Below are 22,978 nucleotides of genomic sequence, written 5' to 3'. Positions count from 1 at the left end.
AAATTGTAGAAAGTAAGTTTTTGTAGGATTTAGTAGTAATAAATTACTACTAAACCATTTATTTAATTTTTCTAAAACTATATTTATATCTTTTTCAAATCTTGGGGTGTCAGGATTAGTAATTATTAGACTTGTGTCATCCGCAAACAAGACTGGATTGGATACATCAGATATGGCATTAGGCAAATCATTGATATATAAAAGGAAAAGCAAGGGACCAAGTATGGATCCTTGAGGGACTCCTACGGTAACAGGCTCCCATTTAGAGTAGAATTTAATTGAGTCAGAAACAACTATTACTCTCTGGTATCTATCTGATAAATAGGATCTAATTACATCATTAGCCCTTCCCTTAATCCCGTAATGATTCAACTTTGAAAGCAGAATATCATAGTTGACACTATCAAAGGCCTTGTGAAGATCACAAAAAACACCGCCCACAATTTCTTTGTTATTTAAAGCAGTTAAGATATTATTAATAAGATTAATTAACCTTTTTCATGCTTGTGCATCAATTATAAAACCAGTCCCACAATTATCACAAAGAACATCCTCAAATTAAAAAGCTAAAGTTGTCCCTGTGCTTAATTAGTTAAGCACTATGCCATGAAGACTGGGGACTGAGGTATAACTCCACCTTTCTAGGTTTTGGCACTAGTTCTAGGTGAATGGTCAGCTTCATGCCTCTGTTACTTCAGCCTCAGCCAAAGGGCTGCTGGTACTAGTTTGCAACATAAAATATTTGACTTAGCAACTTACAGATACTGAAACAACTATTATTTATCTAAAACATCTTTGAGCATACATCATCCTTTGAGTAGGCAGCCTAGCAGAAGAAAAGTCATACATGTTCAACAAGATCATTGGTATCACAATTTTGGTTCCTGTCATACATTGAAAGTAGAATCTTTTGATACCTGATGGTGCCAAAACTGGACCTATATTACCAATTACTGGAATAGATTTATTGATCAGTGTTAGTTTATACAGCAGCTGTTCTGAATTATAACCATTATTCTATATCCTGTGCAAATTACTCCTCAGTAGCTACTTGTGATCAACACAACATTCCACATTTCTGCCTTCAAATGCTTGTAATCCCTCCCAGTAATGCATGTTCCTTGTATGACATTTTCTGCTTGTATATTTTAATGGGAATTAGTGAAGCCCAGGCTTAAGGTTAATATAAGTTGAAAACTGTACTTTCTGCTCTTACACATTATTTCATATATCAGAATACCACATGCTCACTCACTTTCTGCAGTCATAGATCAGTCACTAATAAGTATGTTCGACCCTCTTAATGCCAAGTCTACAGTAAGTAAGTTTGTTGTAAGTGCCTCTGAAGATGGTTCCTTGGAACCGAAACATGTAAGGCAGATGAGATAAAAAAGTGACCAAAATATATATTGTTGCACTTGACGGAAAATCTATTGACAATTGGTGAAGTCTACAGTAGTTTCCAGGCTGGTTTGTAAGAAGTGAATAGCTCTTCTAAGGAAGATGTGATCACTCAGCATAAAAAATTAAATATTTCATATGATTGCACAATCTTATAACAAATATATAGATTACTTGCAATAAAAAATCATGCTGTAAATATTAACCAAACAAAATTGTGTCAGGATAACAGAACCTGCCCTGTCACCTTGATTAATGAAATTGTTATTTTTCATTTTACACGATTTAGCAGCTGAGTGGGTTTTGTTGAGTAATTAGGAAACAAATGTTAAATAGTAATAATATCAGCATCTGTTGTACAATCCAGGAATAAGGGGGATGTTCGTAATTGTTACCAAATGATGACAAAGAATTGGCACTCTGAAGTATGTATATGAGTCATTTTTCATACATTTCTAATTCTTAATTAGTTTAATGCTATTATTTCAGGTTTTTTATGACCACAGAGGTGAATGGCAGTGATGTGGAGATAAAACAGTATGGCAGTAATGATACTTTGGGGTGAGATGCTTGTTTTGCTTTTCATCCTACTAGTACATTTTTGTAACGGCACTGAAATCCCAAGTTTTATGTTTTTCTTAATGACAGTAGATTTGGATTACCTCAAGAATTTGTGATGCTGCAATGATGGTATTACTGATGGGAGGCATTTATGAAGACTGCCATTGAAGTGGCCACAGGTGACATGATGTACATAAAAATTTCATGACAAGCAGTTCAGGCATCAAGCAATATTAAGGCTATTACCTTAACAGTTTGAGGGGCTGCAATGTTGGTATTACTGATGGAAGGGATTTATGAAATACCCCATTGGGTTGGTCTTAGGTGGAATGATGTGCATTCTGAGTTTCATGACAGTTGGTTAAGGCATTAAAATAGTATTAAGGTTATTAGCTCAACAATTTGAGAGACTGCAGTGATTTTCTTAGTGATGGGAGGGTTTTGTGAAGCATGCCATTGAGATTGTCACATGTGACATCATTTAAAGTTGAGATCGCCTCAGGTGGCATGATACATACCAGGTTTCGTAAAGATCGGTTCAGGAATTCACAAATTAGTGAGGTGATACACACAGTCAGGAAGGTGGTTCCAAAAGCCTACTTCTGTTTTCAAAATAAGGAAAATAAACTGGAAAAATTAACTCTGAAAGCAGTGCAGATTCATCAAGTAATTGACTGGAGTGAAGAATCATGAAACTTGTTGCATGTGAAGAACTAGACAGTGCTAGAAAAGAACAGTGCAAATTTGGGTATCTGGTATAATACTTGTATGTGCCAACCAAGCACAGTTTCTCTTCAAAATGGTAAGACTGGAAGATGAAGTTGGTTAACAAGATTCAAATAGTGGCTTGGTATGCAGGAGATAACTATTCACTGTTACACATTTAAGTGGTGATTAGTGAGCTGCCACTGAATTTCATAGGAGCTCAATTAAATGGAAAATCTAAGAAAATTACAGCTGAAGCAAATTTATAATGATGATGAAGTAGGATTGTTTTGGAAGTTTCTTCCAACACAGATTTCAGCTCTTGAAACTGAATGGTGCCATAGCTGGTTGAAGTATGTAGGTAGGCTGAAAAGTAATGCACACATGCTTGTAGAGCGCGAACGAAATGACCTTCAGAAGTGCGCCAGGTGGCATGTGGAAATAACATTCCCCCCCAATACGCATGCGCAGGTTTGACGTTGTTGCGTTCATCCAGTGTATTTTGAGAAGCCGAAGTATGGAGACGTGTTCTAGTGCTATGTCAACGCGAGTTAAACAGCGTGCTGTTATCGAATTTTTAATTGCTGAAAAAGTGACTCCTACTGAGATTCATCGTCGTTTAAAGGCTGTTTATGGTGACAATGCTGTTGATAGGTCTACTGTAAATCGATGGGTAATAAAATTTCGTGGTTGCAAGCCTGGAAAAGCCATAATTGTTGATGAAACACGCAGCGGACGTCCGATCACTGCCACAGACGATAATCATCGCAAACTCGTCGATGATTTGATTCAAAATGACCGGCGAATCACTCAAAAGCGTATCACAAACCATATTGGAATATCCAAGGAACGTGTCGGCTTCATTATTGAACAATTGGGATACTGATCTGTGCACGATGGGTACCACACCGTCTCACAGACGAGAACAGCGTCGATTGGAATGCTGTGAGCAACTTTTGCAGCGCTACCGTGACGAAGGAGACGACTTTCTTTTGAATATTGTGATGGGGGACGAGTCATGAGTCCATCGTTACGACCCGGAAGAGAAAAGACAGAGCGCTGAATACTGACATCCGTCTTCTCCTCAGGCAAAAAGTTCAAAACACAACCATCCGCCAAAAAACTTCTTTTGACTGTGTTTTGGGATGCTCACCGAGTTTATGTGACCGATTTTCTGGAACAAGGGGCAACGGTAAATTCTTCTCAGTACATACAGACTCTAAAACACCTCAAGACCTCAAGGGTAATCATTACACCTCGGACGATGAGGTGAAGGCAGCTGTCAAGTCCTGGATTCGAGAAAAGTCGGAAGAATTTTTCAGTGACGGAATGAAAAAACTTGTTACATGTTGGGAGAAATGTGTTAGCCTTAACGGTGACTATGTTGAAAAATAAATGTATGCTTTTGAAACTTAAGAATTGTACTTTAATGTACTTTTTGCCCGATCTTGCTATTTGTTTTTGTTCGCGCTCTACAAGCATGTGTGCATTACTTTTCAGCCTACCCACGTAGTTGCCAGCTTCCCACCTTGGCAGGCTATTTCTTGTGTTACATTGATGATAACACATTGAAAACTTGAAGACAGGCAATGCGCTTTTGGGTTTTCTCTTTTGCATTATATATATATAGGATAAATATAGTAGCATTAATAATAGTGATCCATTACACTCTCTGGCTCAAGCCTGTAACAGCTGCTTTCTGAATATACTCTTGCTTGTGGTAGACAACAAAACAATTTAAATTCTGACTTCCATAACATAAATACGAGTATGAGGCAAAAACTCAACTACCACTAACATTTCTCAAAGCTATCTGTATATCAAAAAGGAGTACCCCTTTGGCAGCAAAGTGTTCTATAACCTCCCTAAGAGTGGGGGGAGGGGGGGGAACTAGTAATATTAAGCAATTTAAACAGCATTGAAATGTCACTTACTCACTCCTACTCCGTAAATGAATATATCAGTGTAAACAGACAGTAACTAGTATCAATTCTAAGGTACACTGCGTTCCCAAGCATGTTACTGTATCCTTTCGCTTATTTGCAGTCTTTGCTATATGTATCCAATTAGCATGGTAATATTAATACTTTAATGTATTCTTATTAACTTTTCAAGCAAAACTTTTATTGTACAGATATTATGTGTTTATTTGTATTTGTGCTTGACTTGTCCCATATCCTATGGTGTCAACCAGCAATTTGATTTACGGAACATATATAAATTAAATTCAAATCCAAATAAAATTCAAAGTACATATCTTTCAGTCACCAGCAGTGGCATGTTGTGTTGATCATGAATAAACAATATTCCTGTCTAAAGTATGGTAGTAGTGCTCATTAATATGCCAGGTCTGGATAGTCATATGTTGAACCTGTGTTTGTTTGAGTGCAGTTACAGCTTTCAGGTTTGTGACTTTAATAGAAACTTGCTTTTAACTTCTTATTGATATGCAGTCTGCAGAATATACACAATTTGGAATCACTCTTGTAGGGCACACCACTAGAAACTTAATCTACTGATACAGGAGGACAATTTGCAAGCATTACTCATTCTCTGCAAATTTTATTTTGTACAGATAAATGTTGGCTACTTCATTCTTCATTTATTTGCATTATGTCTCTTCGTTTTTCTTGCATACTGTAATTTGTTATTCAGTAACAGGCTTCCTATACTCTTCACTTTCCACCATTTTTATTTTCATCATCACTTTCACCAGGATGTTAAAAAGTGTAAATAGCAAAGATGACATTCAGCATGTAATTATAATGCAGCTTAAATTCATAAAGTTGCTTGCAGAAAGCAAGCAAGAAAAATCTTGGATTTTTATTGCAGAATTAAAATATCAGAAGCCTTCTGACAGCAAGACAGAAACGGTTAATAGGAAGTATCTCTTGTAAAATTACTGTTGATGTGACTTTGTATGTTAACTTTCAAGTGACTTGTGTAACTTATTGTTTGCAACAATAGGTTTGACCTTGTTACATCACCACTGATGCCAGATCAAGAACATAAATTACGACTCTTCCTTGTTCGCCGTCTTCTTAAAGGAGCAATATATATGGGAACTGGAAACTTCTCAGGAATGGATTTTAGGTATTGTATCAAAGCTAATTGTTACTGTTATTAAGGATTCTGTTCTGTTTATATGATGATGTAAGAAATAAGCCTGCCAGTTGAAATATTGAGGCATGTGAAAAATGATGGTGCAAAAGTCTTAATAAAATTAGATGTGTAATGTATATTGACAATAAGAAATGACTCAGATCAGAAGTATGAGGCTGAAATGTCATTGTGATTACTGCATCATATGCTCTGCTTCTTGATGTGTCCAGTTATATCTTTCCTGTTGCAGTGGTCTTTTTCCCTTCGTTTCCTTTTTCAGTGCATCTTTTGTGTGCTGTACTTCTCCATCATGTTATTGTGTCAAAAATTTCAAAAATAGTTTCACAGTTTTCCTGTCTTTTTTCAGCATTTTATTGTTTTCTCTGGCCTTCTCATTTTCAACCTTATTATATTGTAGATGAGCATGTACCTGTCCATCTGGGCATAATTCACTTCCAAAACTATAAAATGGATATTTATGTAGTGTGCTAAGGGCCTACATGAAGAGTTACTGAATGAATCTTATTTTGGTTTCTGTCAGTTGAGTTCAAATAAGAGTTCATGTCACATTTCTAAAAAAATTATTTGGAACCTTGATTCCCAGGATTAACATTGAAGATATTTACAGTACAGAGTTGATGAGTCTTTAATCACTGGTTGTAACCTGGAAATGCATAACACAGGCCTCCGAAATCCCAACATCAACTCCATTAAGACAGAGGTACACAACACTATGGGAAGTCCATATTAAATATGTGAAAGTAGACTTCCATGGCAGGGGAAAATGGTGGAGATGCTCCCATGCCAAGACCATCTATTTGCCGATAGGGCCATAACTTTCAACTGTTTTTTTTACTGGGTAAGCAACAAAGGTGATAGAAAGTAAATTCAGTATGCATCTCAGATGACAGCACAAACTGGAATACATATGATGAGATATTTACGTGTTGCAATCCAAAAGTTCTTGAAATATATTAATATATTAATATCTTACCTAGATCTTATTCTGCACCATCACCTTCAAAGTAGTCCCCTTGGGAACGCATACACCGATCCCAGCGTTTCTGCCACTTTTCAAATGCATCCTGGAAGTCTTTCTTTGTTAGGGTGTTTAGTACCATCTGTGTTTCCACTTGAATTTCCTCAACTGTATCAAATCTTCGCCCCTTCAACTTGATTTTCATCTTGGGGAAGAGAAAGAAGTCGCATGGAGCTAAGTCTGGCGAGTACGGTGGGTGGGGAACAACTGCCATCTTGTTTTTAGCCAAAAATTCATGCGCAATGTAAGCCGTATGCAGTCGTGCGTTGTCATGGTGGAGTACCCAGTCATTCGTGCGCCACTTCTCTGCACGTTTTCTCCTCATGTTCTCCCTCAAACGCCTTAGAACATCGCGATAGAACTCTTTATTGACTGTCTGACCAGGAGGGACGAACTCCTTATGAACAATCCCGTCAATATCAAAAAAAAGATCACCATGGACTTAATGGTGCTCTTGACTTGTCGAGCTTGTTTTGGCTGAGGTGAAGAAGGGCTCTTCCATTGCGACGATTGCTGCTTGCTTTCAGGGTCGTAGCCATAAACCCAACTTTTGTCACCAGTGACAACCTTCGAAAGAAAGTTTGGATCCTCTTGAAGCTGTTGCTGAAGTTCCCTGCAGACTTCCAAGCGATGCTGCTTCTGTTCATTTTGCAGCAGTCGTGGCACAAACTTCGCCGCAATCCTCCTCATGTTCAGTTCCTCTGACAAAATTCGTTGACATGTACCATAACTTAGTCCCAAGGTGTTACAGAGGTCTTGGATGGTCAGTCTACGATCTTGCAGAATCAGATCCCTAACTTTCGCGACATTTTCTGGTGTTTTGCCTGTTGATGGCCATCCCGAACGATCGTCATCATCAGTCAATGTTCGGCCATTTTTAAAACGCTTATACCAGTTGTAAGTTTGTGTCTGGCCTAAACTGTTTTCACCAAAAGCTTGCTTCAACATTTGGTGCGTTTCTGCAGCGGTTTTCCCAAGTTTGAAACAAAACTTTATACAGACACGCTGCTCTCTCAGGTCAGCCATCGCAAAACCGCAAACTCACGGAAACACAACAATGGAAATACGTTCACCAACAATAAACCCAACCACTCAACTCGACGCCACTTGCCACACCAATTCAAGAAGGATGTGTGAGGAGACACCTACCAGTATTTCTATGTACTCATAACCATTCGTGCGCAAAATTCAAATTTCAGAAACTTTTGGATTGCCCCACGTATATGCAGCGTGACTGTTACCAGCGGGCATCTTATCAGTGCGTGATGTCATATGCTGGCAGCTTGCTTTACTATTGCATTATCCACTAAACAGAGGAATTGAATTAGCCATATTTGTTACAAAGAAATGGTCATAATTCCTAAACCGTAAGCAATGGACTAAAACAGACTGCATTTTTTGAGAAGCTCACATCTATTAACATAGTTCACTCGCAGTATGTCCCGATCCATCTCTTACAGTTTAGCCGTGGCAAGCAGTTGAAAGTCTGTAAAATTAGGAAAATTATTACATGTTTTGGGTAATTTTTTAAACAATGTACAATTTTATTTTGGGAACAAAATAAACATCATTTTTAAATAGCTCAGTCTTTATTCTTTGATTTACATATAACTTAATATGAGATATGCCATAGTTATCAGCAGTTATGTAAGAGATTGCACAATGTTACACTTAGTGTCATTTACAGCTTCATACGTTTGCACCCTTGCATAATGACGTTTTCAGCATTAAAGGAAGGATTGGTCTGTGACATAAAATGCAGATCTCATTGAGATGTGAAGCTTTTGTTTGTATTCTACACCACACTTCAGAATTTCATCTCAGGAATCTGGATTTTATTTGCTGTATATAATACACACACTGTCTACTATTTCATGCATGGGTTTTCATGACAAAAATTTCTTGGATTTCAGAGGGTTAATGTTTATGACGTCTTTAGTCTTTCAGAAAATACCGTTGCCCCTTCCCCAGCTGTCTGCTACTACATTCTGTTGCCATGTCAGCATTCTACACCACAGCAAGTCATGATTTGCTTATTGGCAACTGCAGAAACAAATTTGGAAGTTTTCCGACCAGAGCTGACACAGTTCTGTCAAATGTTGGTGTCTCACATTCCATCTGACAAGGTTGTGAAGCATGCTTGAGTAATCAGACTTTATGTACCCATCATAGTAGAAAGTCCCATTACCAGCACATTGCTTCTCTTAGCATCTGCCATGACAATTTCACAAAATTATGTTAGTTTTGTATATTTTTATACTTACATTTTGCAACCTGAAGTCTTAGCTACAGTTTTCTGTCTTCAGTGTTAATTATTTTATCGTGTTATGATGTTAAAATTATGAGAAGCATAAATTTGGAAAGCAGTTGTTATAACCCACTTCATAAACTGTTGACATCCTATGAAGAAAGTCGTCTTCTGGGTTTAGGCGCTGTGTATTCTTCGTTTTGGCCTATATTTCAGAGCTCTGAAGATGGAGGCGGTACGTTCCTCCGAAACGTCGGCCAAAACGAAGAATACACGGCGCCTAAACCCAGAAGACAACTTTCTTCATAGTCATCGCCGTGAAAAGCTCAAAACTTACATGTTAACATCCTGTTTGCTTTTCAAAACACTGGTGATCAGAACATACAAGTACATACACATATATAAAACAACAATTATTTTTATCATTATAAAATCTTGTCTCACACTGTGAGAGAAGAACATATGAGTGTTCGGAAACATCTGTGACCCTTAGAGGGATAAAGTAAGAGGACAGTGTATGATATTACATGATGGGGAAAATTGTAATGTGCACAGGTTAAACACTAATATCACTAGTATTAGTGAAATCAAGGAAATTATGGTGAGCAGGGTATGCAGCTAAATAGGGGAGACATGAAATGAGTACATAATTTGATGCAAATACCTGTTATGTAATGCCCAGTGTGAGTACCAAGAACAAGATTGTAGATCTTTATTGTTTGCATCCTGTTGTGTGTTATCATATATGGTATTCTTAGATGTATTAGTCAACACAACAGTAGAATTGTTGTGTTGACTGATACATTAAGAATACCATATATGGAATTGTAGATTACAGAAGATGGATTTACAGACTTGGTTTGTGAAGCTAGGTGGATAGAGTTGGCTTGGGAGTATATTTGTGGCGGGTTTTGGTATGAGCAGTGTACAACCTTTCGGTTCCACTACTAAATCATTAGTTTGTTTAGTTAGTTACTTTTGTATCTTATATCATCAAACAAACTAATGTGAACTTTGGTATTTCCTCAGTTTAATTTAAAAGTTCTGTTATATAATTTGTGAACAACTTGACAATATGAACAATATGATCTCATAATATATGCAAGAAGTTCTGGAAAGAACTAATTGCTTACTTCCTTTATGTGACATGTGCCATACAGAAAATGAAAAAATTTTGGAACACACACACACACACACACACACAGACAACAAGGTGCCATCATAAGCTTTGATATGAGCTTTTGTGTTTAAATTTTTGTTATAGTATTTGTGAACAGCTTGACAATATTAGAAATGGTCTTATTCATACTGTATTTTTGAGTGCTTTTCATTTCATTTAAGTTGTCTGAACTTGAATATAGTTAAGTGTCTGTAGTATAGTATTGTGAATTCAGAAGAATAAGAGTAATTAATAGCTCTTGCTCTTAGGAGAAGCCACTTCCAGTGTCTGCATCTGCTAGGCTGATGACATGGTACAGCATCTGTCTACAGTACATTGGTAGAGTGCTGCGAGAATTAGGTCAAAATGTCTCATCATTGCTGCAACTGGTAAGAATCTCATGCTGTATGGATTAGTTATCTGTAGTGATTAGGAAACATCAGTTTCAAAATTAATGTAAAGCATTGGTTGATGCATTGTATTTGAACTTTATCATGTCAGCAGCCATTCCCATCCAATGATTGGTAGTATGTACTGTGAGACCTAACCATCACACTGGGTCTTATAGGAGTTAATGAAGATCTTGTTCACTCCCAAGAGCTTACAAACTTCCTTAATGAGTCAAAGTAAAATTTTGACCCCTGTCACTTAGTTGAATCTTACATACTGCCAGTTGAGAAACGTTTTAGTTACAATAGCCTATAGCACCACTGGTGCTTCCTGGGTGGGAAAAGGTTTGCCTTTGCCCTCTGGTCAGATGATCCATGTAAGTCAATTAATATCTGTGACACCAGCTACAAATACTACTGCTGACTCCCTTGCTTCAGGCAAGCCTCCTGTGGGTGCTGCAGTGTATTGTTTGGACTCAGTGTGATGTTGTACACTGATTGCAAGCTCACTTTTAACAGAACCAGACATTGAAATGCGGAAAATAGAGGAACCCGTAAAATAAAAAACAGACTGGAAAATAACTGTGTATAACACCACACCGACTGGTTCCAAACAACACAACCGCTTCGTAAGAGAATTAAACAAAAATAAGAACCAAATCATAACCAAAACAATGTCTGTAACATCATGATTGCAACGACAAACATTAATATATAACAATACATGGGACATCCAAACATGACATAACAATATCTTAACTCACTAAGTGTATTTTATAATTTTAAACCTTTGTANTCATGAACTACATACAGTGGAACCTCGCTTAACGAGCACCTCTCATAATGAGTAATTCGCATAATGAGCAAAACAAATTGTAAAAAAATGACTCGCTTAACGAGCGACGTTTCGCATAACGAGTGACGAGAAGGGAAGTCCCGGATTGTGTGCTTGCTACATCAGTCTGTGTTTAGCACTCGTTCCGCTAGCATCTTAGTGTCGCTTGTGATCACACATTTTTCACACCTTGTGTTCAGACATATTATTTGTGATTCTTTTTTGTGCAAAGTTTACTAACCCTTGCAAAAATGTCCCCAAAGAAAAAGCCGCAAAAGAGAGCCATAAGAGAATAAAAATAACCATAGAAACGAGAACAAGGTGTGAGCGTGGCTGATGTAGCACACACATACAATCGGTCTACATCAACGATTTGCACGATTTGGAGTTGCATTGTGTTTCACAGCAAGAAGTTGTGGAGGAGAGTTTGTCAGAGGAGGAGGAGGAGGTAACAGCAAAGTAACAATCTTCTGGCGCAATAAGAGAAATGCTGAAAGCATGGGAAACTCTCACATCATACATTGAGAAGCATCACCCTAATAAGGCAGTGGCCATGCATGCTACAAATTTATTTAATGATAATGCTGTGTCGCATTTTCACCAAATTTTGAAGTGTCGGCAAAAACAAATGTCTTTAGACAGCTTTCTAGTAAAAAAGAATTAGATATGTATCATAAATAATAAACTAATTATTTCGATTTTTTTTTCTGCAAATCGAATTCGCCTTCCAGGTTGGTTCATTCCACATAGAAGAAAAGATGAAGATAATTCACACTCCTTAACAATATATATATAATTTTCTTTGAATAAACATTATACATAACATTTTTTGAGTATTTTTTTTCAGCATGGAACGCATTATCGTATTTTACATTAATTTATATGGGAAAAATTGTTTCACATTTCGAGTAAGATTCTGGAATGAATTATGCTCGTTAAGCGAGGTTCCACTGTATTTTAAATACATTTTTACTGTTGTATGAACATCTGTAAACATCAATTCACATGACGTTTTTATTCTGGTTGAATGGATATATAGGAGCAGTAATGGATTTAATTTTGACAAAATGCTGAAAATCTGACGCATTAGTTATAATTGTAATAATGTGACATTTATATCCATACTGAATGCAATTCAGTAATTTAAGAATAAGTTATTAGTGTATATCTGCTTGATTATGACTTTTCATCAGCCAAAACATGTAGAAAGACACCATTGAAATCAATAAACTCACTATAGGCAGTTAATGTGAACAAGATTTTGAGAGTTGTTGTGTTGTGATGGATAAACAAACAATTAGAATATGTTAACACAACAGGATGCATTCCTTGAAGATAGTTGGTATGTATGTATTTGTAGGCTCAGCAGAGTGGGCACATAGTTGGTGGTGCAGGAGTGAACCAGACATTAGCAGATGATACAGAGCGCTTCCTGGAAGCATGTACAGTGGCAGAGTGCCTGCCAGCATCGCAATTGCCAACAGGAGAGGTGGCAACCTTGCAGAAAACAGATAAGCAAACTCATGTTGTGGAAGATGTAGAGTGTAATGCCTATTGCACTGAATGGACCCATCTGTTGTTGGATCTTGGCCACAGTGCGGAGCCCTGGAGACTTCGAAGGGTTCTCGAAGCTTTCAAACTTAAGGTACATACTTTTTAGTATAAATATTATAGTTTGAACCAAATTGCTGTGTTAACTGTATTTACATGAAACATTCTTAGGATGGCCATAAATCCATTAACAAGCATGCAAATTGATTTTGAGTAACTTGTTGCTGCTGCTGCTGCTTAAATCTCCCTTATTCTGCAGTAGTCACACACACATATGTACAACTGATGTCAAAGATAGTTTCATTTCTTTTGTACTTATGTCTTTCAGTTGAAGAAACACCTCTGGGGTGCTGTTTTGCATGTCTGACACGGTAGCATAGTTGGTTGAGGCACTATACTGGAAGGATGCAGTTTTGAATCCAGACAAGGTGGATTTTTTCAATTGATCTAATCCTTCCAGCTGCACTGTGACCCTGGGTCGACTCAGGCTCTAACAGAAATGAGTACCAGGAATCTTCCTGGGGGCTAAAGGGTGGCCGGCACATAAGGCTGACAACCTTACCATCATCTGTGAGCCAATTGTGTAGAGAAAATGTGGGAGCCTCGATGTCACACAGCCTTCATGGCCTGTTACAGGAATAGCTTTTTTTTTTAAGTTTGTTTCATTGCTAATAATTTCCAAAATTTCATCACGGTAAAAAAAAAAGCATTTTAATTTAAGATCTTTTATGGTTTCTGAGCTAGAATTTATTCCAGGGAAACCAGAAAATGTATGACTGTTTACTGGAGCTGTATAGTGTTTCCGTCCTACTTCTGCATTGATTTGTTCTCTAATTGCTGCACATTTCTGTTCCTGCCATCCTTCTGGATGTGGCTGAGAAGGTGGGGTTTCCTCATATTCCTCATCAGGAATATTTGCAGGATTTCAGTGTCTTCGATACATATTGGGGTACTTCAGGATACTTACTGTTGTCTGTAATTTTGAATCTGTGCCATTTATTTATTCAGTGATGCCATCTTTGGTAATATATGATCAACATGAACTGATCCTACCAACTGTACTTGTCCTAGGGTTTTCCATCTCATATGGAATGCACTGCAAAGTAAACTGAGAACATATATCATTCAAGTATTTTTAGAAGAGTGCCAGACCTCTCCTTTGTCATTGACTTGTGTTCCAACATGAGAACAGGTCAAACAAGGGAGGAGCATTCATTGGCAAAGAGAAACAACTTAACAAATTTAGGGATAGTAAATGCAGCCCCTAACTTAAATGTTGCCATTCACATTGCCATTATGCAGAGATATCTGCTGTTGACCCATAAAACTACAAGCTTTGAGCTGCTTGACAGTAAAAATTTTATGTCAGTATTGTAGGTAATTTTTCTACCGTAGATTTTAAAATTTCACATTGGCACTTGTACTACCCTCAGCATCCTGGCCTTGTGATACGTTGTGTGTTCAAGTTCTAAGGTCTCCAATTTTTTTTCCTCACACAATAATCACACAAAAAATTTGAAACTTCTGTCACTTTTCAACATAATCTCCCTGCAGCCATACACATTTTTCACAACGTCGACGCCATGATTCCATGGCCGCTGTGAACGCTTCTGTAGGAGTCTGTTTTGACCACTGGAAAATCGCTGATGCAATAGCGGCACGACTGGTGAATGTGCGACCACGGAGAGTGTCTTTCATCTTTGGGAAAAGCCAAAAATCGCTAGGAGCCCGGTCAGGTGAGTAGGGAGCATGAGAAACCACTTCAAGGTTGTTTTCATGAAGAACCTGTTGTGTTGAGTACACCCCATGAGCTGGTGCATTATCCTGGTGAAAGAGCACACATGCAGCCTTTTCTGGCCGTTTTTCTCGCAGTGATGGAAGGAGCTTGTTCTTCAAAACATCTTGGTAGGATGCACCTGTCACCGTAGTGCCCTTTGGAACGCAGTGAGTAAGGATTATTCCATCGCTATCCCAAAACATGGCCACCATTTTTTCAGCACTGGCACTTACCCGAAACTTTTTGGGTGGCAATGAGTCTTGTGTGCTTCATAGAGCTGACTGGCGCTTCGTTTCAGGATTGAAAAATGGCATCCATGTCTCATCCATTGTCATAATTGATGGAAAGAAAGTCCCATTCATGCCTTCATCACGTGTCAACATCACCTGGCAAATTGCCATGCGTGCAGCCTTGTGGTCATCTGCCAGCATTTGTGGCACCCACCTGGGGGGACACTTTCCGCATTCACAGGTCTTAATGCAGGATTGTGTGCATAGATCCCACGGAAATGCCAACTTTGGAGGCGATGTTTTCCACACTCAATCGGCAATCCTCCAAAACAACTTTCTCAACTCACTCGACCATGTTGTCAGACTGGCTGGTGCGAGGCCAAGATTCTTTTGGTTCGTTGTCGGCCTTCTTTGAACTGTCGCACCCATGAACGCACATTTTTCACATTCATGACACCATCACCACGTGTTACAAAATGTCTACTAAGGTGGGGTCAAAAGTCCTACGGTAGGATGCTAATGGGCCAGGTAGGTCATTAATGCCTGTTTCATTTAACACATAATACAGTAGTATTTAATTCTGATATAAAAAAATAAAGAAAATACAATGGACCTGGTAGATGGTCCTCAATCCATCAATACACAACGGTGAGGACCCAACTCTTTCGTTCTGCTGTATCCTAGGTAGCCCATCCCTTTTGTTCATTTTGTAGAACTTAATTTAGTAAGATATGGGGCCTCCTCAACCTTATTGGGGTCAAATAGCTTGGTAAGCCTGAATTTATTTACTTACAGTCCGTTGGCCCAAGTTTGAACCCCCCCCCCTTTTTCTTCAAGATAGGGCCCACTGGGGCGCCCTCAACTCCCTGCCAGCTACTCCTGCTGTTCCTTCTTCCAAGGCGTCGTCGCTGCCGGAGGAGCCTACGCTACCTCTCTTTCGAGCGTCTCGTTATCCACTACTTGTCTCTCACTGCCTCGTACACTGCTGGTCCCCCCCTCCGCAGATGTAAGGGGGTGGGGCCGCGTGTACAGGACTGCCAAGCGTCTTCCACGGGCATTGTTGCTACATCACCGATGCTTTCCAAAAGTAGCTTTGACAGGAGCGTCACACTCGTAACACATGTCTCACTCAACTGGCAATGAATTTCAATGGATGTTGCACCACGCAAGTGGAGAAAACAAATAATCACTCACTGTTCTTGTAACGAAAATGTCGCCATTTTAGGTATTAAAAACACTCCTCACTCTCGTCACCACCACTAGAGTTCTGTGTGCCGTACTGTGCTGCCATCTCTGTCACGCATTCACAAAGAATGCACACGTATTTTAAAGTAAACTGCATGTGTCTATCTGCTCCCAGTCCTGAGAAAAAAAAAATCAGATATCTTATAACTTGAATGCCCCTTGTACATATACAGCAGCCAAACTTTAAAGTGTTAATATCAAAATACAATCTATAACATGACGTTCACTACTTGTCTGCAGTAACTTCTCACCTGCTTCTGCACTTCACCAACTGAACTGGCTCAGCTCATACGAGAGCTCTACAGTTTTATAGGCATAACATTTGTCATGAGCGCTGAAGAGATTGCAGCCTTCAGTATGGGCTGAGCAGATTCTGAAAGGGGCATGCACACCAAGTGATGTGACCCCTCAACTCCATGCTTAGCTCCTTTGACAATGCTATATAAGCCAAATATGACAGTAGAATCTAAATCAGTATTAGCTACTGATAAAAGAGGATACCATTGGACATGTTCCTCGCGTAGTTCCATCAGTTCCATCTGCTTATCCTCACAGTCTTGTCTCCTGTAGTCCATCATAATGTTATACACCAATTTTCTCATTGTTTCCTAATGGCTCCCCAGCAACATTTTGTATGCATCTCTTGTTTTCTCCCCATCTGAACTACTTGTCCAACCCATTGTGGCCTCCTAGATTTCACTGTCCCTACAGTAATGAGTAACTATTTAAATCATGCAGGGTCTCAGGTTGCAGATGGAGACAGCCTGCAGGTGTAGAGGAGGGTAGGTTTAGGTACGAGTACAATGAGCAGTCAGTCATCAGCAGCTGATATGGAATGGACCTCAAGCTTGCTGGGCATAGCCCTTCTTCATCAAACTTTCCAGTGTTAAAGCTAATTTTCAACTTCATGAACTATACTGGATTAGGTTAATTGCCTGTTCTAAATTAATCGTTTCATTTATCTTTCAGACTATCAAGGATATGAATAGGCTGAAGAGGTTACTGAAGCAGTCAGAGTCAGATCATTACTCACTGTACAGGCAAGTATCTGTAAGTAAGTAAGTAAGTAAGTAAGTTTCCTTAGCTCCTTGTTAAGAAATGCTTGCAATCTTTGGTCTTCCTTGAAAATGGAGATTAGTCACATGTTCATACAAAATCATGGTTAAAGTGATTACTGTATTTTAATATAATTTGGAGTATAGGAATACAGTTTCTGAAGTAAGTTGCTGAATTTATGATCCACGGAGTTTCATTGTTAATGTAACTTGTTGCTTTATGCATGTATGTATGAATGTACACAAAGTCTTATATGAATAGTACTGTAAGTTCCTAAATTACATGCTTAATTTAATCTGAAGGCTTCTGTGTCAGTTAAAAATCATGTGAATTCTAACAGTGCTTAAATACAATATACTTTTTACATGTATGTTCATTTCAGTGGATGGTTAAAACTAAACAAGTGAATACAATAAATAATATACCATATTCTAATATATTGTCACGTGTAGGAGTGATTATAGATGCGGGTTTGGATTGGCAAATCGATTTATTGCATATACCCAGCAAGTTATCACTACAATAAGCTGTAACACTCTGTCTTACTGTAACTATAACACATCATAACTACGAAGCAAGATAACGCTCTAAAGGTTGCTGTGACTGTACCACATAAATAAAGTCTTCAACATCTGCCTACTAAGTTCTCTTCAACTACAAACTGCTCTCTCTGCTGCTCGATCTGCTCTGTACTGCTGTCTGTATACTGCCTGCATGTGTGTTCTGGTCTGTTCTGACCATTCAGGATAACTGAATAGAGATCACTGCCTTCCAGGGTTTCAGTACTGTCAGAAGTTGTTACCATGGATATGCCTTTATTAATACTCTATTGTAGCAGAAACCTGATTATTGAAACATTTGATCTCAAGCAGCCAAAGTTCTATATGTGACTGTGTTACCTAAGAAATATGTTTGATGAGCCGTTACATTACAGTATTATAATTAGGGACTGGAATTTAATGCAAATGCATATATCTTTCTTGCAACCAGAAAGTATGCTCGTTCGGATATATGTATGAATTACTTCATTTCTTAAATTTTGGACATGGTTTGATGGTACATATAAATGTATATTTTGCCTGGTTTATGAATAAGCATCATATTTTCGAAGATCTCTATTTATACTGCATATTTCCTTTTTAAAATGTTTATCATATATATTTTTTAATTTTATGTTCAAATTTTCAGTCATGGTCATGTGTATACAATTTTTCTTTTCCGTATTAGAATATGTTGCATATTTGACTCAACATTTCATCATGATTCATGTTTCTGATGCAATACCCAGGACGGGACTTCCCCAATCCCTCTACTCGTAACTTGCCTCATCCACGTACCATAAAAATGGCCACAAAGAGATTGGTCGGAAGCTTTCACATGTGGTGACTATCAACGTAATACTATTCAACCAATAAGGGACTTCAATTATTTATTTCCGAAGTCTCCATGAGGTTCATTATGCTTCTTCATTTGAAGCTGGGGGCCACTCACATTAGTGGTGACTAGTCTGTAGTTAAGTTTGTTTAGCTTTTTGTAGTCATGCCGAAAGTGAAAGTAAGTCGGAAAACTAAATTACAGCTGTATCAGCAGGAGTTCATATAAGTACGGATAACAAAATTTTTTATTGCAGAGTGTGTGAGAAAACAGTTGGTTGTGAAAATTGCTCTCAAATGCTGAAGCACTTGAAAGCACTAATATACACAAAGAGAATGATCTGATCCTCATGGAGCTGAGCCCTTCTTGAGGAGCCGCCAATTCTGCAGCTACTCAAGAATTTCCCAGCATTTTATGAAACCCGAAGGTTCGTCACCATGTTCACAAGAGCCCTCCACTGGTCCCTATCCTGAGCCAGATCTATCTAATCCATACCATCCCATCCTATATCTCTAAGATCCATTATAATATTGTCCACCCACCTACACCTTGGTCTTCCCTGTGGTCTGTTTCTTTCTGGCTTTCTCACAAATATCCTATACACATTCCTCGTCTCCCCCATTCGTGCTACATGACCTGCCCACCTCATCCTCCTTGACTTAATCATTCTAATTATACTTGGAGAAGAGTTCAAGTTATGAAGCTCCTCATTATGCAGTTTTCTCCAACCTCCAGTGACTTCATCTCTCTTTGGTCCAAATATTCTCCTCAACACCCTGTTCTCAAACACCCTCAGTCTATGTTCCTCCCTTATGTCAGAGACCAAGTTTCACACCCATACAGAACCACAGGCAAAATTGTATTTTTGTATATTGTAATTTTTACGTTTTTGGACAACAGACAAGAAGACAAAAGGTTCTGGACTGAATGGTAGCAAGCATTACCCAAGTTCAGTCGCCTCTTAATTTCCTCGTGAATCAGTTTTTCACAGTTTTCCTTTGATTTATGCAAAGCGTTTTTAGCGGCAGATATTCTGCTGTGGAAACTAACCAATCCTACTCTGAGAAACTTCATAGAGAAGTGTACACAGTGCAAAGTGCCAGATGAATCTACTGTGTGCAAAATTTACGTGAAGCAGTGTTACGATCTTACAATCGAAAGCATTAGAGATAAGCTTGAAGATAATTTTGTGTGGGTATCAATCGAGGAAACACAAGATTGTGATGGACGGTTTATTGCAAATTGTATAGTTTGATCCCTTAATAAGAATGAACAATCTACCCCATATCTTCTTGTGGTAGAGCAATTTGAGCTCCGCAGTTTCTGAACTTTTATCATTTCCATGAATTTACTATGGCTGAATGGCATTCAGTATGAGTGCATATTGCTCTTTGTAACTGATGCCGCAAGTTGTATGATTAAAGCCGGTAGTGCTCTTAAAGTTATATTTCCAAATATGACACGTTTGACTTGCCTTGCCCATGAGTTGCACCGTGTTGCAGAAACAGTTTGTGCAAATTTTCTGCTTGTTGACAAGTTGGTGTCTTCTGTGAAGAAGGTATTTGTTAAAGTGCCATACAGAAAAGAAGCCTTTAAAGCAGTAGCACCGAGTGTTCCACTTCTGTCAGAACCAATTTTAACGCGCTGGGGCACGTGACTGTGTGCAGCGAGTTATTATACTGAACATTTAGAAACAGTTAGGAATGTCAAGAATACATTTGATCCCAAAAGTGCAGCATCAATTCAAATTGCCCAAGATGTACTAAAAAAACGCAGAACTAGAAACTAATCTTTCCTATATATCTGCTCACTTCTCTCATCTTCAATCCACCATTTCCTCACTGGAGGCAAGCAATAGCAATATTACTTTGTATGAGTCGTTAAGTGTGTTCAAAACCACTGTTTCCAAATTGAATTTGGTTCCTGGAAGAGTTGGTGAAGTAGTAAAGGAACAAGTACATAGCATTCTTTAAAAAAATTCCAAGATATGAACAAATTTGTGAAATTGAAGAAATTTTAGCCGGTAAACGTACTGAACTGCCAAGTAAAAAATCACTTATGAGTGGAGCAAATAGCGGCTTTTGTACATGCGCCCCTAAGTTCCTGTGAGGTGGAACGAAGTTTTTCCCGCTATAAGGACATCTTACGAGACAACAGGAGGCGACTAACTATGGAAAACCTAAAACATTTAGTAATTGTGAACTGCAACAGAAGAGAAGTTGAAAGTTCGGGGAGCTAAATGTGAGTACCATTGGTGTTTTAAATTTGTAATGAAATATGTTGGCTTTGTTGCATGATTTGTATTTTTATTGGAAGTGAAACATTCAGTGATTACATAAAATGAACTTAAATATTGATTTGTTGGTCTTAAAATAATGTAAAATCAATTTTAATATTTGGTATAAATTTTTATGTGCATATTTTAGTGCATATTTTGGAAGTTTTTCATGCATAAATGCATACATATTTAAGGGATTATTAGGGCATAAAAATCTAGTCCCTAATTATATTGTTACGTGCTGCCTAAAAGCTGGACTTTGGAGCATATTTCAGCATTCGTTGCTGGTCAACGGATCCCATTTCCTAGACAGAAAGAAATGGAGCACTGGAATTCTAAGAGTGAGTTTCCACGATTACAACGAATTGTTCAAAGCATTGTATGACAACAGGAAAACCAAACTGTTGAGAAAGGTGTTCATAAGCAGTCCGCAAAAGGCCTATTTAAGGGGGTTGAATGGACCAGACAATCAGTTGAGTTCTGGAAGTTGCCAAGAACAGTTCAGTTTGCATTTGACTGTAGGAGAATAGTCAGTAGTCAGTTGGCTTCGACTGTAGCAGTCTGTGTCAGTAGTGACATGGGCAACACGTGACAATATATAAACTCTGTATATCTGGTATTAATGACCACAGAAGTTAAGCTACCTAAACTGTTTAAATAAAATAAAGTACTTGTGTATCCATGTTTCTATGGATTTATGTGATTCAAACCTGTGTAAGTTGGAGACTTGCTGTGTTTGTTTTTGTAGGGCCTATTCGTTTCTATGGCAGTCAGGCAATAGTGACATTCTACTGAGACAGGCCAAGTTGGAGGGCAGCTCTGCTCCAGACATTATTGCTACACTGGAAGAACATTTCAGTTATATCAACACAGAGTGTGCACCCACAGCCATGTAAAACAGAGCATCAAACGTAACTCATTTAAATGAGGAAGGTAGGAGCCCGTATACTCTTTCGATTTAGTGAATATATAATTACTTTACTTCTTTTGGCTTATTTTGGACTTCACCCATCGTCTGTTATATAAAAGACAAAAAAACCATGACGTTTCGGAGACTGGATCTGTCTCTGTCTTCAGGTGGATAGGGAAGGATAAACCTATCAGATTACAACACCCGCAACCAAATAGGGAACACGCAACACGACACACGATATACCCTGAGAATAAGAGGAACGACTCCCATAGTGGTGAAACTATGCACGGTGTTAGCATTGGGACAGATAAGATAAATAATCTTAACAAGTTTTTAGTATATGCATATACATTTATTATAATTGACGAATATTTTTAAATACTTCTTACATTTTTNATATACCAGACGATGGGTGAAGTCCAAAATAAGCCAAAAGAAGTACAGTATACACCATCGTCAGAATCCTTTCAAGTCTATATAATTACTTCTTTATCATAAAAAAGTTAAAGTTGTCCCTGTATTTTAATAGTACTGAAGAACTGTTTGTTATGTAGACTTTAATCTTTTTTCCAGTAAAACTTTTTTGGTCTCATTACAGCAAGTGCACCAGCAAAACAACAGAAAATTTTGAGAAAACTCGATAACTCATCCACAAAGACCATCACTGAACAATCCATGAGCTTGCAGACACCGTTGGGATCAGTTATGGAGTTTACCAGATCTTAAAAGAAAATTTAAACGTGCCCCACATTGCTGCGAAGTTTGTTCCCTCACTCTTGACAAATGATCAAAAGCAGCAGCATGTAAACATATGTCTTGAGCTATGAGAGCAGGCTAAGGAGGACCCAACTTTTACCCACATCTCTAGGATCATAATGGGTGACGAAAGTCGGATTTATGGTTATGATCCAGAAACAAACAGTCGTCACAGTGGAAGAGCCCACAATCACTAAGAGCAAAAAGGGCACAGCAGGTCGAGTTCAACAAAGTTGTCATCCTCCCCCCCAGACATGAAGGGGATTGTTCACCATGAATTTATTCCTCCTAACACTACAGTCAACTCTGACTTTTACTGTAAGGTTTTGACATGCTTGAGAGAAAATGTGCGACGAAAA

The 22,978-nt window shown here is 38.3% G+C and overlaps 1 protein-coding gene across 4 annotated transcripts in view; it reads left to right on the top strand.

The window, feature by feature from the left end:
• LOC111871384 (protein Njmu-R1) overlaps positions 1-22,651 on the top strand; it is a 26,447-nt gene extending 3,796 nt beyond the window's left edge. For 3 of the 4 annotated variants that reach the window (XM_023864464.2, XM_023864463.2, XM_023864462.2), the window contains 8 exons: positions 1,891-1,962; positions 5,635-5,760; positions 8,748-8,934; positions 10,485-10,604; positions 12,800-13,084; positions 17,212-17,282; positions 21,699-21,883; positions 22,462-22,651. In XM_023864464.2, the coding sequence (XP_023720232.1) occupies positions 1,891-1,962; positions 5,635-5,760; positions 8,748-8,934; positions 10,485-10,604; positions 12,800-13,084; positions 17,212-17,282; positions 21,699-21,846 (1,009 nt within the window). In that variant the 3' untranslated portion in view covers positions 21,847-21,883; positions 22,462-22,651. The remainder of the gene's footprint in view (positions 1-1,890; positions 1,963-5,634; positions 5,761-8,747; positions 8,935-10,484; positions 10,605-12,799; positions 13,085-17,211; positions 17,283-21,698; positions 21,884-22,461) is intronic. The other variant, XM_023864466.2, reaches the window with a different exon arrangement.
• Positions 22,652-22,978: the final 327 nt, after the last annotated feature.

The sequence above is a fragment of the Cryptotermes secundus genome, unplaced genomic scaffold, assembly GCF_002891405.2.
Source record: "Cryptotermes secundus unplaced genomic scaffold, Csec_1.0 scaffold194, whole genome shotgun sequence".
Lineage (NCBI taxonomy): Eukaryota > Metazoa > Arthropoda > Insecta > Blattodea > Kalotermitidae > Cryptotermes > Cryptotermes secundus.
The sequence above is the reverse complement of the archived record's forward strand: the minus strand, read 5'-3'. Positions and strand labels throughout refer to the sequence as shown.